The sequence below is a fragment of the Podarcis erhardii genome, assembly GCF_964252035.2.
Source record: "Podarcis erhardii genome assembly, chromosome: 18".
Taxonomy (NCBI): domain Eukaryota; kingdom Metazoa; phylum Chordata; class Lepidosauria; order Squamata; family Lacertidae; genus Podarcis; species Podarcis erhardii.
The window spans coordinates 11013200-11029494 of record NC_138516.1 but is presented as its reverse complement, the minus strand read 5'-3'; the positions used below and the strand labels follow the sequence as shown (position 1 = coordinate 11029494).

Sequence of the window (16295 nt, the reverse complement as noted above, 5' to 3'; positions counted from 1 at the left end):
GTAAATGGAAACCACGAGTCAATAAAGTTATCGCCTTGTGCCATTTTTCAGGGAAGCCTGCTGGGACGGCTCAGCTGTTCTGATAACATTAATTCCCACACTTTCACCAGCCAGCCTTGGGGGTGAGGTCTGCCTGGGATTTTCACGTTTCCGACGACTTCTGTTTCAGAGGCCATATCTAAAAATACTACTATGCGAAGGAGACAGGCATTTAAATTTAGGGAAGCTTTCTAATGTTTGATGCATTACTGTATTTTAAGATTTTGTTGGAAGCCGCCCAGAGTTCCGGTACTTCAGGGTTTCAGCGGGTCCATAAATGCAGCCTGAACCGTCTGTAAACTGAGGTATGACTGTAGTAAACACAGGTCAATAGAAGACATTTTCGCTGCAAGACTTGAACTCGAGCCGATTTCATCGACAGCAGCGGATCAAAGCAAGAAACATTCGCTCAAAGCGCACAAATACATGGTTTTTATTGTTTTGAAAAGAAGCAAATTTGAAAACTTGACATGCAGCCTACGGAGTTGGATTGGAGAACTTGATTTTTATGCTCTGTCCGGAAGCCGCGGAGAAAGGAGGAAGAGGAAGGAAGGAAGGAGTAGGGGGAGGGAAGGGAGGAAGGAGGGAAGGAGGGAAGGAAGGAAGGAAGGAGAAAGGAGGAGGAGAAAGGAGGAGGAAAGAAGGAAGGAAGGAAGGAAGGGGCTCAATAAATGCTGAGGTTTCGCTGGTCCGAACTGCATGGATCCAGTAGACAAGGAAACGACAGCTGGTTAGAAGGGATAACTTGCATCCTCTGCTATTCCACAGAGGTTGACTCCTTTCTGCATTTTCATGTAGCCATGTTCACCCCAAGCCGAGCCCCAGCTGCGGGAGGGAAATAGAAATGGAGAGATGGTGAGAGCCTCTTCAGCAGGGGCCAGCAAACTTTTTCAGCAGGGGGCCGGTCCGCTGTTCCCCAGACCTTGCGGGGAGCCTCAAGCCCCTCTTTCTCACCTGTTCTTTAGGATCCAGTAGTCAACCAGTCTCTGGCCTTGATGTCTCTCAAACCCATAGCCAACGGCCAGCATCGCATGGTCTAGGTGGTCGCCGCATTGGCGGTTATTGTAGATTCCTGGCAGAGGAGGAAAAACAGAGAACATGGCTCTGGCACGTTGTGGAACAAGCGTCTATTCCAGCAGGGAGGGAACTGCCAGAAGGCCCTCGGGAGATGGACCCCAGTGTCCGGGGTGGAGACGCTCCTTCAGGTCTACTGGGCTGAGGCCATTTAGGGCTTTCAAGGTCAGCACCAACACTTTGAATTGTGTTTGGAAACGTCCTGGGAGCCGATGTGAGCCTTTCAGGACCAGTGTTATGTGGTCTCGGCGGCCGCTCCCAGTCCCCAGTCTGGCTGCCACATTCTGGATTAGTTGTAGTTTCCGGGTCACCTTCAAAAGCAGCCCCACGGAGAGCGCATGGCAGAAGTCCAAGCGGGAGATAACCAGAGCATGCACCACTCTGGTGACACAGTCTGTGGGCAGGGAGGGTCTCATCCTGCATACCAGATGGAGCTGGGAGACAGCTGCCCTGGACACAGAACTGACCTGCGCCTCCATGGACAGGTGTGAGTCCAAAATGACCCCCAGGCTACGCACCTGGTCCTTCAGGGGCACAGTTACCCCATTCAGGACCAGGGAGTCCCCCACACCCGCCCGCCCCCTGTCCCCCAAAAACAGTCCTTCTGTCTTGTCAGGATTCAACCTCAATCTGTTAGCCGCCATCCATCCTCCAACCCTCTCCAGACACTCACACAGGACCTTCACCACCTTCATTGGTTCTGATTTAAAAGAGAGCTGGAGCAAATTCCCTTTGTGTGGCCGTAGTTGGCCGGAATACACAATATTCCCCAAAATCTCCTGCATTGATGACTACTCTGCTTCCAAAGCTACCCCGTGGTTTTCTTCTCCATTGCAGCAACAACAGTCTCATCGTTTCCCAAAAGGGCACCTTACCGTGACTGTAAAACTGGAAGTCAAAAGCGTTTACTCCAACAGAAACCGGGCCCTCAAACGCCACCGCTTTTTCCAGAACCTTCTCATTCCCTGCTGGAATGTTTACGTAGCCCTTGCATCTTGCTGCAATGTCCCATTTCTTGAAACGACAGGTTCCATTCTGCAAACAGACAACGAAAAAAGGCTTAAACTCTTTTTAAAATTGGGAACGTTCTCTGTCCGAACGGTGCAGGAGAGATAGAGAAAGGATCTTTGCAATGCAGGAACCTTTTGCCCAGAAGTCAAGGCAGTGATGATACATTGGGCTAGAGATTTGGGGTATAATATCCAACTTCCATCTTGGGAAAAGTGATGGAAAGAGGAAAGGAAATTGAGTGCCTGCTGTTCGCTGAAAGAAAACTATAGGAAAATGACGTGTCGTTGGTATCTAACACCGAGTAGAATTGCAGAAATGTACAAAACGAGTTCAAATCAGCGCTGGAATCTCACTTCTTATACAATCTTTTTGGACTTCCACCAGCCCTTCTGATGATCCTCCATTCTTATCACTTATTCTGCATTTCTTAGATTCCTATTGCCTTTAACTATCTTAACTAACAGTTCCCCTCATTACCTTTTTTTTTTTTTTTTTTGCAATATTTCAAATAGTCCACCTTACAAAACGTCTCGCAAATCTACAACCGTTTTCGGTTTTCAAACATCTCAGAAGCCTTCTGGAACGGGTTACGTTCAAAAACCGAGGTTCCGCCATATACGGTTCAACCGTGAACATGCACGACTGTTTCGTTGGGACGTGGCTTTGGGACAGAAACGAGGAAAACAGGAAGGAAGGGGAGCAGAAAGGAAAGGTGAAAGAAATAAGGTTTTCTTTAACCTTGCGCCCGTGACTACAAAAATGGAAGGCCTTGCCTGTGTTATTTACCTGCACCTCATAGGGATAGGTGTGCTCTGAGTTGATGCCGTTTCGCTTCACGTATTCAAAGGCTTTGGTCGGCAAGCCTCCGTGGCAGCCCTCGTTTCCCTCTTTCCTGGAGCAGTCCACGAGGTTTTGCTCGCTCAGAGACACCAGCTGCTTCGTCTTTTTGAAGTGCAGGGCTTCCAATGCTCCCGTGGCACTGAACGCCCAGCAGCTGCCACAATGGCCCTGCAAGGAAATAAACAGAGAGGGACCGTTGGGTGTCAAATGCGGACGTTGAAAATGAAATGCCACCATTTCCAGAAGGAGGTCTTGGGGGTGGGAGTGGGGAGGGCAGTATGAACGCACAAATGAATCTTCATTTGCGTCAGACGTCGGCCATCGCAATAAAACAACAATACACTATACGAAGAATAGAAATGAAAAGTCAGTTGTATAAAATACATTTTAGGGCTTTGAATCAACGGTCAAATAGTGAATCTTATTCTGATTGCCCCAAGTTTTGTCAAGTTCTGACAAAAAGAAGATTATACATACAGTTGCCTTGCAAGTCGAACGTTTTGACTCTCGAACGCCGCAAACTTAGAAGTGAGTGTTCTGGTTTGCAAATTTTCTTTGGAACCCGAATGTCCAATACGGCTTCTGATTGGCTATAGGAGCTCCCTGCAGCCAATCGGAAGCCGTGCCTTGGTTTCCAAACATTTTGGAAGTCAGACGGACTTCCGGAACGGATTCCGCTCGACTTCCGAGGTACAACTGTAATAGATATATATATGTATGCCAATAAAGGGGGCAGGGAAGCTGCAGATATTTCTACTTTTGAAAACCAATCCGTCAAACTTTAGAAACAAGCAAATAAACACATCGCAGTAGCAAATTTCTGACTTGGACACCTGAATCTTCACCTGTGGCCTTCAACCCACCTGGTCTTTCACTGGGGTCACGTAACCTTTTGTGCGCCAGTCCACAAAATCGGGAGACTGCCGTTCAGAGAGTTTTCTGAATAACTCTGCGTTGTCGTTGCGTCGTCCGGTCTGGTTAAAGCGCAATCCGGTCATCTTCTGCTTGAACTCTTCATTGGTCTGGGGAGGAGACCAAAGTCATCAGCACAAAATCATCAGGAGTTGTGTGTCGTCGTCCCCCGAACTCCTCCTGTGTCACGGATCAAGCAATGAGCCCATCGAGCCCTTAGGGGACATGTTGCCTGGCTGTGCTGGAAGTTTTGGGGTGCAATCCTAACCCTCGACCCTCTACAGTGAGCAAGAGGTGACATGTGTCAGAGACCAGACTGAGGATTACAGCTCTGGCGAGGAATGATGGGAACCTCTCCCTTTGCCCGCTTCTGACCAGGTTCCTGAAGATGCCCAGGAAAAGTGGAGCAGTATAGATTTAGAGACTCGGTTTGCAGAGGGGCATGGGACGTGGGTGGCGCTGTGGGTTAAGCCACAGAGCCTAGGGCCTGCCAATCAGAAGGTCAGCGGTTCGAATCCCCTTGACGGGGTGAGCTCCCGTTGCTCAGTCCCTGCTCCTGCCAACCTAGCAGTTTGAAAGCATGTCAAAGTGCAAGTAGATAAATAGGTACCACTCCGGCGGGAAGGTAAACGGCGTTTCCGTGCGCTGCTCTGGTTCGCCAGAAGCGGCTTAGTCCTGCTGGCCACATGACCCGGAAGCTGTACGCCGGCTCCCTCGGCCAATAAAGCGAGATGAGCGCCGCAACCCCAGAGTCGTCCACGACTGGACCTAATGGTCAGGGCTCCCTTAACCCTTTACCTTTACCTTGCAGAGGGGCATAGTTATGTTATCAGGTTCTGCACTTGGGCAAGAAGAACCAGATGTGCAAATATGAGATGGGGGACACCTGGCTAACTAGCAGGGCATGTGATAAAGGATCTGTGGGTCTCTGTGGGCCACAAGCTCAACGAGACCCAACAGTGTGATGCTCCCAGGACGTTTCTGAGCACAATTCAAAGTGTTGGTGCTGACCTTGAAAGCCCTAAACGGCCCAGTATCCCTGAAGGAGTGTCTCCACCCCGGACACCGGGGTCCTCCTCCTGAGGGCCTTCTGGCGGTTCCCTCCCTGCGAGAAGCGAGGTTACAGGGAACCAGCCAGAGGGCTTTCTCAGTGGTGGTGCCCTCCCTTTGGGACGCCCTCCCACCAGATGTCAAGGAAATAAGCAACTATCTGACCTTTAAGAAGGCATCTGAAAGCAGCTCTGTCTAGGGAAACCCAGTATAAATAATAAAATTACATTATAGAAAACCAGGCAGAAGGCCTTTTCGGTGGTGGCACCCACCCTGTGGAACACCCTCCCTTCAGATGTCAAGGAAATAAACAAACTATCTGACTTTTAGAAGACATCTGAAGGCAGCCCTGTTTAGGGAAGTTTTTAATGCCTGAAGTTCTTATTTTGTTTTTAGTGCTCTGTTGGGAACCGCCCAGAGTGGCTGGGTAGAAATATAATAATAATAATAATAATAATAATAATAATAATAATAATAAGAAGAAGAAGAAGAAGAAGAAGAAGAAGATGCAGGAGCAGCAGCAAAAAAAGCTAATGCTATTCTAGGCTGCATCCACAGAAGTCTAGTGTCCAGATCCAGGGAAATCCTAGTCCCTGAGAGAGTGGAGATGTTTAGAAGTCGACTGATTGAAAGCTGGAGCAGAAGACAGGCAGAATGTCAGAGTTTGGGCACAGCCAGTTTGGGCCGAGGGAGAATTAGCTGCCCGCAGTTCCCACGACATGCGTTTGCTTACCCAGTCCCCAAACCGGTTCATTGCCAGCCTATAAGTGTGTTTTCCCTGGGCAGCCTCGCGGTTGTGCTGTTCGATCTTTTTCAGGTTGCTCTCCCACAAACTTCTGCGGAGATGCTCTTCCCCCTGGCGAGAAGACGAAATTGTTAAGGCTGCACATCATATACGACCCCCCCGCCGGGGTGTGTGTGTGTGTGTGTGTGTGTGTTAGTAAAGCAAACCGTCTAATTTGTCAGCGCCTAAATGATATCGAGCATCGGAACAACTTGGCCACAATAAGGAGATTTTGCCCATGGTGTGACTATTTTCCACCTTCCCCTTTCGACTCTCCGGCACCCTCTCTGCATAACTGGGCAATTCTAAAATATAGACGCGCTTTGACTCTCGCAAGATTGAATGCCTTGCCCTCGACTGGACTTGAGGGACGATGCCAACAGATTCCACATGGAAAATGTCCCTGCAGAGACGGCAGTTCCGAATCGGTGGCACATGCCCTTCTGGCTTGCCCTCTTTGTAAAGACTTGAGGAATGAGATTATCACCCCCCTTTTATTGCCCATTCCGAATCGCCCAGCCATTGCCCCAGGGTCCTTTCTCTTGGCAGATCAAGATGGGGGGGGGGAGAGAAAGAGATGGAGGAGAGAGAGAGAGAGAGAAAGACAGAGAAAGAGAAAAAGAGAGGGAGAGAAAGAGAGAGAGAGAGGAAGAGGGAGAGAGAGAGATGGAGAAGAGAGAGAGAGAGAAAGAGAAAGTGAGAAAGAGAGCAAAGGGGAGAGAGAGAGAGAGAGAGAGAGAGAGAAAGAAAGGAGGAAAGAAAAGAGAGAGAAAGAAAGAAAGAAAGAAGGAAGGAAAGAAGGAAAGAAGGAAAGAAGGAAAGAAAGAAAGAAAGAAAGAAAGAAAGAAAGAAAGAAAGAAAGAAAGAGTGTCCTTTCTCTTGGCAGATCCAGATGAGCAGGTGACAGCAAAGGTGGCAAGGTTTTTAGCTGGGACAATCAGAATTTGCTATGGGCGATGGCTGACGCAAATCAAGATCCATTCATTCATTCACCCCCCTCCCCGGCTTGAAAGCCACCACCAGTTGGCCACTGGAACTGGGCGCCAGGAAATGGCCAGGATTTGTCTGCGCTGGGATGCAGTAGGACTGGAGAAGCGAGTGCCTCTGAGCATGCACAGTTTTTGTGTGACCTCAAACCCACCTTGTGTTAGAAGGCAGAGAGTTTCCTTTGAGACCCCTTTCCTGGCTAATGCAAAGGGCATCTTTCTGTCTATGGGCTGAGCTCCCTATAGATCCCAGAGCAATCGCCTTGTTGAATCCAGCGAGAGTTTTGGAACCCCAAAATTTCAAATCCGCTGCAAATACTTAGTTACCATAACTTGATACACAAATTGCACTCTGGACATGTTCAGGAGAACACGGCTCAGGTTGCATAAGTTTCGACACAGAAGCAGGGAGCAAAACTCACCTTGGCATATATTCTTGGATGGGTTCTTTGCCAGAGATTCCAGGCATTGTCGAGGGCAGGATCCTGCGCTGTGACGAGGGGTGTCAGGAAGACCAGCCCGGTCAGGGCCACCACCCACAGGTGAAGCATCTCTACCTAGGAGACCAAAGTGTCATCACTCAATATTTGCTCCCCCCCCCGTAGGACTCATTCATCTTTACAGCGAGAAAAGTCGAAAGTCAGTTTGTCTCCTCTAGAATCATCCCCGTCGATTTCACTTATTTTGCTAACAGGCCGCTGGAATTTCTTGTGGCAGGAGTTCCACAGTTGGTTTGTGCATTTAAGGAGAAGGAATTCTTCCACTCCATTTGCCTAATGATTTCCGCTTATAGCATGTGGACAGAATTGGGCCTCTGTGGCAGAATTGGGCTCGTCGTTTCAAACGCCGGCGTCAAAATTCAGCATAGCCCCCACTCCCCTGCTTAAAGGCTTGTTTCCGAGCCTTTTAATGTTTTAATGTTGTATTTTAATCGTCTAACATTGTGTATGCCATAAAATGCCAACAGTGTCCTTCAGCTCTCTATATTGGACAAACAGGCCAGACCTTACGCCAAAGAATAAACGGACATAAATCGGACATCAGGAGTCACAAGACAGAGAAACCAGTAGGAGAACATTTCAATCTCCCAGGACATTCTATACAAGATCTCAAAGTAGCTGTTCTATTACAAAGGAATTTCAGAAATAGACTGGAAAGAGAAGCTGCTGAATTACAACTTATCACCAAACTCAAAACCATGGAGAAACCTGGTCTGAACAAAGACCTTGGATTCTTATCTCATTATACATGACAAAGCCATTTTTCACCTTTTCACCCCTTGCTTTTTCCTGTAAGACCTATTGCAGTCGTTAAGAGTCGTCAACAGGCTCATCACAGCTATCTGCCAATCACCCATTCCCACCACCCTTCTGAGTAATACCCCTCCCCACCTTCTCACTATATAGAAGGGTCTGGAAACTTCTGTTTCAGTGTATCTGAAGAAGTGTGCGTGCACACGAAAGCTCATACCAAGAACTGACTTAGTTGGTCTTTAAGGTGCTACTGGAAGGAATTTGTTTTGTTTTGACTATGGCAGACCAACACGGCTACCTATCTGTAACTGGCACTCCAGAGACTGTCTGATATCAACAGGGGGAGAGCCTTTTTTTGCGGGAAGGCGATCATTTCAATTTTAACCTCGTCCCAGATACCCCCCCCTTGAATCAATGCCCCATGTACTTTATTTATCTGCTTGTTTCCTTCTTAGTTGGTCGATAAAAATATCATGTGGCAGGGAGTTTCGCAGGAGGGGCTTAAATGAGACCCTCCTTCCGTCTTTTTTCAACTCCCTATTTTGAAAAGACTGATTCTGATTAATTAAATAAGAACGTCTCCACCCAGAACTCAGCTCCTTGTTTCAAATGCCAACATCAGAAGTTAGCGTCGCCCCGACTCACCTGCTTAAAGGGTCATGTCTGAGTGAACAAAAACGAAATTTACCACTTGGGATATTTGAAGAAATGTTAATGTTGGAAGTCGAAGTCTTTGCCAAATACACACCCAGGCAGAGTCTGACGTCAAAAGGGTGAGAATCTTTTAACCTCATCCCAGATACCCCACCAATATTTTTTTCTCGTGTTCCCAAACTCTCTCCAATATGGGTTTCAGTTCCCCAAAATGCAACATACCTCTCTTCCAGCCAAAAGGGTCTTGTCCGTCTGTCCTTGTCCGTCTGTCCTTGTCTTGTTTCTCTCTGTAGTAAAAAGCATCGCTGGTCCTCTTTTTATAGGTGAGACTCCACTCAACATCCTTCCTGCCCACAATTCCTTGTGACATTCTTGCCTCATTGATTCTGCAGAAGTCCAGAAAACCCGTGAATCTGAGTGCTGGGTTCTGGGTTCATCTTTCCAAACTCTCAGGTTGCACAACTTTTCTAAAGAAATAACGTTTTTCAGGGTGGAGCAGAAATCGGTTCGATTTTTTTCTGTTGCCGTTATATGCAAAATATCCTTTCAGCCTATTTTTTTTTAAAAAACCATTTTAATTCATTTTCCATTTAATCATATATAATCACATCATTATTTCCACTTTACCTCTTTGGCCCTTTAGAGCCTATGGACTTCCTTCCCTCCCACCTCTTGGCTTTCAAAGCTAACCTTTATATCACATGTTCTAGTAGCAGGTAGCCCCAGACTTGCTTGCCTGAACTGAAGTTCAATACGGATAAGACCGAGAGGGGTCAGCAAACTTTTTCAGCAGGGGGCCGGTCCACTGTCCCTCAGACCTTGTGGGGGGCCGGACTATATTTTGAAGAAGAAGAAAAATGAATGAATTCCAATGCCCTAAAATAACCCAGAGATGCATTTGTAATAAAAGCACACATTCTACTCATGTAAAAACATGCTGATTCCCGGACTGTCTGGATTGAGAAGGCGATTGGGCCGGATTTGGCCCCCGGGCCTTAGGTTGCCTACCCATGAGGTAGATAGTTAAGAGCTTAGGTGGCTTCAGCACCCAGAATTCAGCGCCCGGGTGCCCGCACCCATTGCACCCCTGGGTAAAGACGGCCCTGGCTGGAAGTCCTTCATCTGAATCTCTCCTGTTATTCTCAACTTCTGTGTTTCTTTACTTAGTCATTCATGTTTGGCCCAGAGCCCCCGCAAGGAGCCCACGGCATCCCAAGACCCTCCACAGATGCTCGCAACAACAACCCTGCAATGTAGACTCAGAAGAGATCAGGAATTTACATTTCAAGAAGGATATGGATGCAGATAGTTATGTATGGAAGTGAGAGCTGGACCATCAAGAAGGCTGATCGCCGAAGAATGGATGCTTTTGAATTCTGGTGCTGGAGGAGACTCTTGAGAGTCCCATGGACTGCAAGAAGATCCAACCTCTCCATTTGGAAGGAAATCAGCCCTGAGTGCTCAGTGGAAGGACAGATCCTGAAGCTGAGGCTCCAAGACTTTGGCCACCTCATGAGAAGAGAAGACTCCCTGGAAAAGACCCTTATGTTGGGAAAGATGGAGGGCACAAGGAGAAGGGGACGAAGGAGGACGAGATGGTGGGACAGTGTTCTGGAAGCCACCAGCATGAGTTTGACCAAACTGGGGGAGGCAGTAGAAGACAGGAGGGCCTGGCGTGCTCTGGTCCAGGGGGTCACGAAGAGGCGGACACAAATAAACAACAACAACAAATGGATGCAGATCATTGCGTCCTGGCGTCCAAACAACGCTTATTTTTCTGCGAAGCACACCAGTCCCTCGGAGTGGAGTAACCCATTTCCTCTTGCCTCAAGCCGCAACAATTGTGTCAGTCCTTGTGGTCTGTATTGTCGTTTCCCAATTCCGCGCCTGCGTATACAGAACAGCTGACTCGTGCTAAGGATGCGTTAGGCTGACGATCTTCCCCTTGTTTTTCTCTCGATGCACCACCGGTAGATCATTTTCATATCATTTTCTTTTAGCGTAAAATTTCAAGTCTGCTTTCCATAACCTTTCTCAATCTGAAAGCCGAATATTATGCCCCAAATCCCTTGCCCAGTGTGTCCTTACAGGTTTAACCTGTTCATCTTTTGTATACGACCCCAAAAGCAATCTGTCCATTTTCGACAGTAGTTTTGGATTGTTTTTAAACAGATCTTTTTGAAACCTTGAGGTCTCACGACTTAAACCTTTCTTTTTGTCTGTCTTGAAAGTATAATTTAATTGGTGAAATTGTAATCAGACCCTTATCTCTTCAAAATAAATCCCTTATGTCTTCAAAATCTTTCAGTTTCACTTGTATTTTATCTATAGAGCAGGTGAGAGTAAATGTGGATTAATTATCTCTACTTCTCATTTTTATAGTTCTCCGTATTTCCACATCAGTTTGTGGATATTTTATAACAACGTCCTCCTGAGATTTCAACAGCACTTTCAGTCTAAATTTCTCACAATATGCACATATATATTTTTTGCAAAGCGATATTACAGAATGGAATGCATTTTGATGTTATTTTCACTAGTACGAGCACTAATATGTGCACAGTTCACCCTTGTCTGTGCATTTGTTTGTTGTTGTTGTTTAGTCGTTTAGTCTTGTCCGCCTCTTCGTGACCCCCTGGACCAGAGCACGCCAGGCCCTCCTGTCTTCCACTGCCTCCCCCAGTCTGGTCAAACTCATGCTGGTAGCTTCGAGAACACTGTCCCACCATCTCGTCCTCCGTCGTCCCCTTCTCCTTGTGCCCTCCATCTTTCCCAACATCAGGGTCTTTTCCACGGAGTCTTCTCTTCTCCTGAGGTGGCCAAAGTCTTGGAGCCTCAGCTTCAGGATCTGTCCTTCCAGTGAGCACTCAGGGCTGATTTCCTTCTGAATGGAGAGGTTTGATCTTCTTGCAGTCCATGGGACTCTCCAGAGTCTCCTCCAGCACCAGAATTCAAAAGCATCCATTCTTCGGCGATCAGCCTTCTTTACGGTCCAGCTCTCACTTCCATACATCTCTACTGGGAAAACCATAGTTTGAACTATACGGACCTTTGTTGGCAAGGTGATGTCTCTACTTTTTAAGATGCTGTCTAGGTTTGTCATTGCTTTTCTCCCATTTGTTTGTACACTGCAAAATTCAAAACTGTGCAAATTTCAAAAGACGGTTGTGCTTTCGTTTCGGTATTGTTTTGGAGCATAGGTTGGTTCACATTTTAAAACGCAGAACGAATTGAATTTCTAATCTGGAAAATGCAAACCTCACTGAATTCCACCACCACGTCCCTGATTCTGAGTCAACCTGCGTTGGGCCGCACCGTTAAATTCCTGATTCTGCGTTTTCAACCTTTGCAGACTACAATGTGCCCTCGAAGAACAAAAGAAAAGCAAACATACCTGCTTATATTACCTTTGCTAATTAATTCATTTCATGGTTATCTGACTCATTCTCTCCCTTATATCGCCAAATCTATGCTTCTGTTTTAAAATCTCCAAATCTGTGTTGATTTTTAAAGCACAGCCTGTAACTCGAAGGAACTTAAAAAGGAAGTATCACTATTAAATTTGTACACCTCCCTGTACCGCAGGTCTCAGCCACAACAATTGTGTCAGTCCTTGTGGTCTGTATTGTCATTACCCAATTCCGCGCCTGCGTATACAGAGCAGCTGCCTCGTGCTAAGGATGCGTTAGGCGGACGTTCTTCCCCTTGTTTTTCTCTCTTCAACCCCAAAATCGGTGCATCAGATCTCGAAGCCCTGGGCTACTTTCCTGTCTTGCAGCCGGGCGTTGCTAAGCTGGCGCCCTCTGGGCAGTCTGTGCTACAACTCCCAACAGTTGCAGCCAGCGCCTGCTTAGCGAAATTCCCAAGATTTGATCGCAGGACAGATGTTGCAGAAATGACGGAATATTTTATCTTTTTTTTAAAAAATCGTTTTTATTTGATTTGACAAACTTCAAGTTGTAACAATGCCAAATACCTACCTATCATCTATCTATCTCTCTCTCTCTCTCTCTCTCTCTATCTATCTATCTATCATCTATCTATCTATCTATCATCTATCATCTATCATCTATCATCTATCATCTATCATCTATCATCTATCTATATCTATCTATCTATCTATCTATCTATCTATCTATCTATCTATCTATCTATCATCCATCTATCTATCATCTATCATCTATCTATCGCTATCTATCTATCTCTATCTCTCTATCTCTCTATCTCTCTATCTCTATCTCTATCTATCTATCATCTATCTATCTATCTATCTATCTATCATCTATCATCTATCTATCGCTATCTATCTATATCTCTATCTATCATCTATGTATCTATCTATCATCTATCTATCTATCTATCTATCTATCTATCTATCTATCTATCTCTATCATCTATCTATCTATCTATCTATCTATCTATCTATCTATCTATCTCTATCTATCTATCTATCTATCTATCTATCTATCTATCTATCATCTATCTATCTATCATCTATCTATATCTCTATCTATCTATCTATCTATCTATCTATCTATCTCTGTCATCTATCTATCTATCATCTATCATCTATCTGTCTATCTATCTGAATCTTTCGAATTCCCACCATCCCCTCCATGGGTCCTATTGTCAACATTTTCAACTATGTATTATTTCATAATCGATATGTTGTATCTATCCATATTGTCCATAGTGTTTGTTACATTACAAGAGTTACAGAGATCCTGCTAATGTTTTTGTCTGCTTAGCAGGGCCAGATTCAGTTTTGGTGTGGCCCTCAGCTACTGAAGATAATTTGGCCCTTTATATGTCAAGCTGTCAACAACAAATTGCTGCTTTTTTGTGTGTTGAATATATGCTATATGGTCATTTATGGACCTAATAGGTATCCAAAGCACATAGCATTTGCACATAGCAAAATATGTAGTTTATCAAAGTCATTGTTGAACTGAAATACAATTAATAAGAAGTATATTAATAGTGAAATACAATGAAGAAGTAGTAGATTAATAGTTAAATAATCATTAAGCTCTAACTTAAAATGATTTTTGATTCATAACAAGCTTAATAATGCAAACATTGGCATTTGGCAAGGACAAAAGTTCCTTTAGAAACACCGTTTACAAAGACTCATCATCTAGTCTCTGGAAACTTGCTATAACATGAAATAATAAGAGGTGCAAATATATGATGCAAACTACTAAGAATGATAAATAGCAGAATGTAGGCAGCCTATATATAGAAAGGAGCAAACCAGGGATATTTGAGGGAGCAGGCTAGCAGGCGGCGCCCAAGACTCACATCAGAGGAGCCGACACAACACAAAACACTGTTGCTGGATGTAGGTTTTATTTTATTTGTCTTTTATCTTATATTTTGGAAATGTACATCCAGTTGTTGTTTTTTCCCTTTAAATAATTTTGGGGGCCCCCAAGAGAGTGGGGCCCTAAGCTAGAGCTTGTTTACGTAAATCTGGCACTGTATTCAACCATGCCCCAGCCTTTTCCAAACCATTCATCCTGGACTAAGGGACTTTGTGTGAGCTGCTTTGGTTGCCATTTTTTGATTTAGGCGTTCCATTTCACATCCTCCCGAAAAAACATAACTTGACAACAACAGCCCAGTCCCTGCGACGAAAACATGTTTTCCCCCATCCGCTTCTCACCAAATTGCGGGGAGAACCTAGAATTACGCAGAGGGCATTCATTCTTTTCTTTAAAGTTGTCGCAATTCCTCTTCGCCCCTTGGGGGTTTCTAAATACCAATAATAAAGAAAACGAAGAACGCAAGAAAGAATGCCTGTGATTAAAACCAAATAATAATATTCCGAGCTTTTCCTGGAGGGGCTGGGATGGGAAAAATGGCAATTTTGACCACGGTATATTTATCCTATTATCTGAAACCCCTGATGAAATTGGGTGGTTCGGAAATCGGTTTCTGCAAAAGCGCAATTGCTGTAGGAGAGATAATATTTTTCCGGCTGCAGATAATGTGGTTGATGTTTTTGTGTTGGCTGTTGCTGCAGGACAGCTGTGCGATGCTGAAGATCATAAGACAATTCATCAGACCTTTGCGACTCCAGGAAAACTGCTACAGCCCAGGTGATCTCATTGTCGGTGGGAATTTGCCTCTCTTCAGAGCTCTAGTCAGAAAGTTATCCTTTAAACAGTATTTCAGAGAAGGGGACTCCCCCCATTTCATGTAAGTTCTCGGAGAGGCAGAAATTGTGGATTAGCCCAGTATTTTTTAAAAAGTGCAATAATAACCTTTATATCCAGTTTTTATTAAATTTTCTGTGTCACAATTCAAAGCCCTCCCTTTTACATCCTTAAGATATCAATGACTTCCCTTCTTCTCCTTCCATGGTTCATTTTACACATTTCCCAAAAAACAACAATATTCAGTATTCCATTACTGCATCCATCAAAACTTATTCACACTGTTGAATTTATCTTAATGCTGCCAGCGTTTTCAGCTGTTTATCCCTAAACAGAAAAGACCCTGAGTATTTTTTGGGAGGGAAAGTACTTTGCAACTGAGAAGAATTGGTCCCCTTTTCAGAGTTTCTAAGCAAAAGTTCAGCCCTTTATGATACAGGAAATCATTTTTTAAAAAGTTAAACCCCTATTACACACGATACGATAAAGATACGACAATCTTTATTGTCATTGTCCCATACAGAACAATGAAATTGAAAAAAAACTACATCAGACATTCAAAAACCCACAAGCCTGCTATCCCAGCTATCCCAACCTGGTTAGCCCCCTAAAACCTCTGATATCTCATAATTGATATCAGATATACTCCCACAGAGACTACCTTACACTGTGTTTAAAATAAAAATCACATTTGAATAGAAACTGTTTCTCAGGCAGCTGGTCCTAGTCTTCATAACCCAGAGGGCAGAAGCTGAAAGAGATAATTTCCGGGCTGCGCACTGTCCTGCGCTATCTCTGCTGCTTTCTTATGGCACCTGGAAACATAGATTTGATCCAAGGTGGGAAGAGTGCACCCAATTATTCTCTCCGCAGTCTTTACAACCCTGGACAGCATTGTTTTTTCTTGACCGTGCAGCTCCCAAACCACACACAGAGACCATAAGTTAATACTCTCTCAAAAGTACAGTGGTAAAATGCCATCAGCAGGTCCTTTGAGAGACTGTTTTTCCGGAGGATTCTCAGAAAATGTTACTACTCTTGTTGTAGCCCCATGCCCAAGAACTACCAGTATATTCTGGCTTTGGGTTTTGCCATCCAGGAACTCAACAGGGACTTGATGCTTTTGCCCAACGCCACTCTGGGCTTTCGTATCTACCAGGAAAGCAGTTTTGCAAACAAGCCCACGGAAGCCAGCCTTGCCCTCATCTCCACGCGGAGACAAATGGTGCCAAACTACAACTGCGACAAGCAAGACAAGCTGCTGTCCGTCATTGGCAGCCTCGACTCAAAGACGTCGAGGCAGATGGCGTCGATCTTGAGTGCCTTCAAGATCCCACAGGTAAGGAGAGAAATCGATCAGGGTTCTGGGTTCCTTCGGCGCAGGGATACAAAATACACACTCTGCAAAACAGCTCCATGGCGTGTGGGCCACCTTCTCGACCAGCAAAAAACAACAATGCTGTCCAGGGTTGTAAAGACTGCGGAGAGAATAACTGGGTGCACTCTTCTTAAAGGGAGGGGACCCCTGACCATT

General features: G+C 45.2%; 2 protein-coding genes and 1 long non-coding RNA gene across 3 annotated transcripts in view; 2 read left to right on the top strand and 1 right to left on the bottom strand.

Annotated features, from left to right (window-relative positions):
• LOC309333118 overlaps nucleotides 1-16295 on the top strand; it is a 73275-nt gene that overhangs the window by 35446 nt on the left and 21534 nt on the right. The gene's annotated exons all lie outside the window — the stretch shown is intronic.
• On the bottom strand, nucleotides 655-8962 carry LOC309332961 (procathepsin L-like). The gene is made up of 8 exons (XM_081846352.1): nucleotides 8826-8962; nucleotides 7119-7253; nucleotides 5660-5782; nucleotides 3828-3986; nucleotides 2911-3132; nucleotides 1989-2148; nucleotides 994-1111; nucleotides 655-864 (listed from the first exon to the last, which is right to left on the bottom strand). The coding sequence occupies exons 1-8, from the start codon at nucleotides 8943-8945 to the stop codon at nucleotides 771-773; spliced, it is 1131 nt and encodes a 376-aa protein (XP_081702478.1). The 5' UTR covers nucleotides 8946-8962; the 3' UTR covers nucleotides 655-770.
• Nucleotides 8658-16290, top strand: LOC309332793 (vomeronasal type-2 receptor 26-like; the record flags this gene model as incomplete). The annotated part of the gene is made up of 4 exons (XM_081845962.1): nucleotides 8658-8722; nucleotides 14629-14804; nucleotides 15809-16232; nucleotides 16276-16290. The coding sequence occupies exons 2-4, from the start codon at nucleotides 14641-14643 to the stop codon at nucleotides 16288-16290; spliced, it is 603 nt and encodes a 200-aa protein (XP_081702088.1). The 5' UTR covers nucleotides 8658-8722; nucleotides 14629-14640.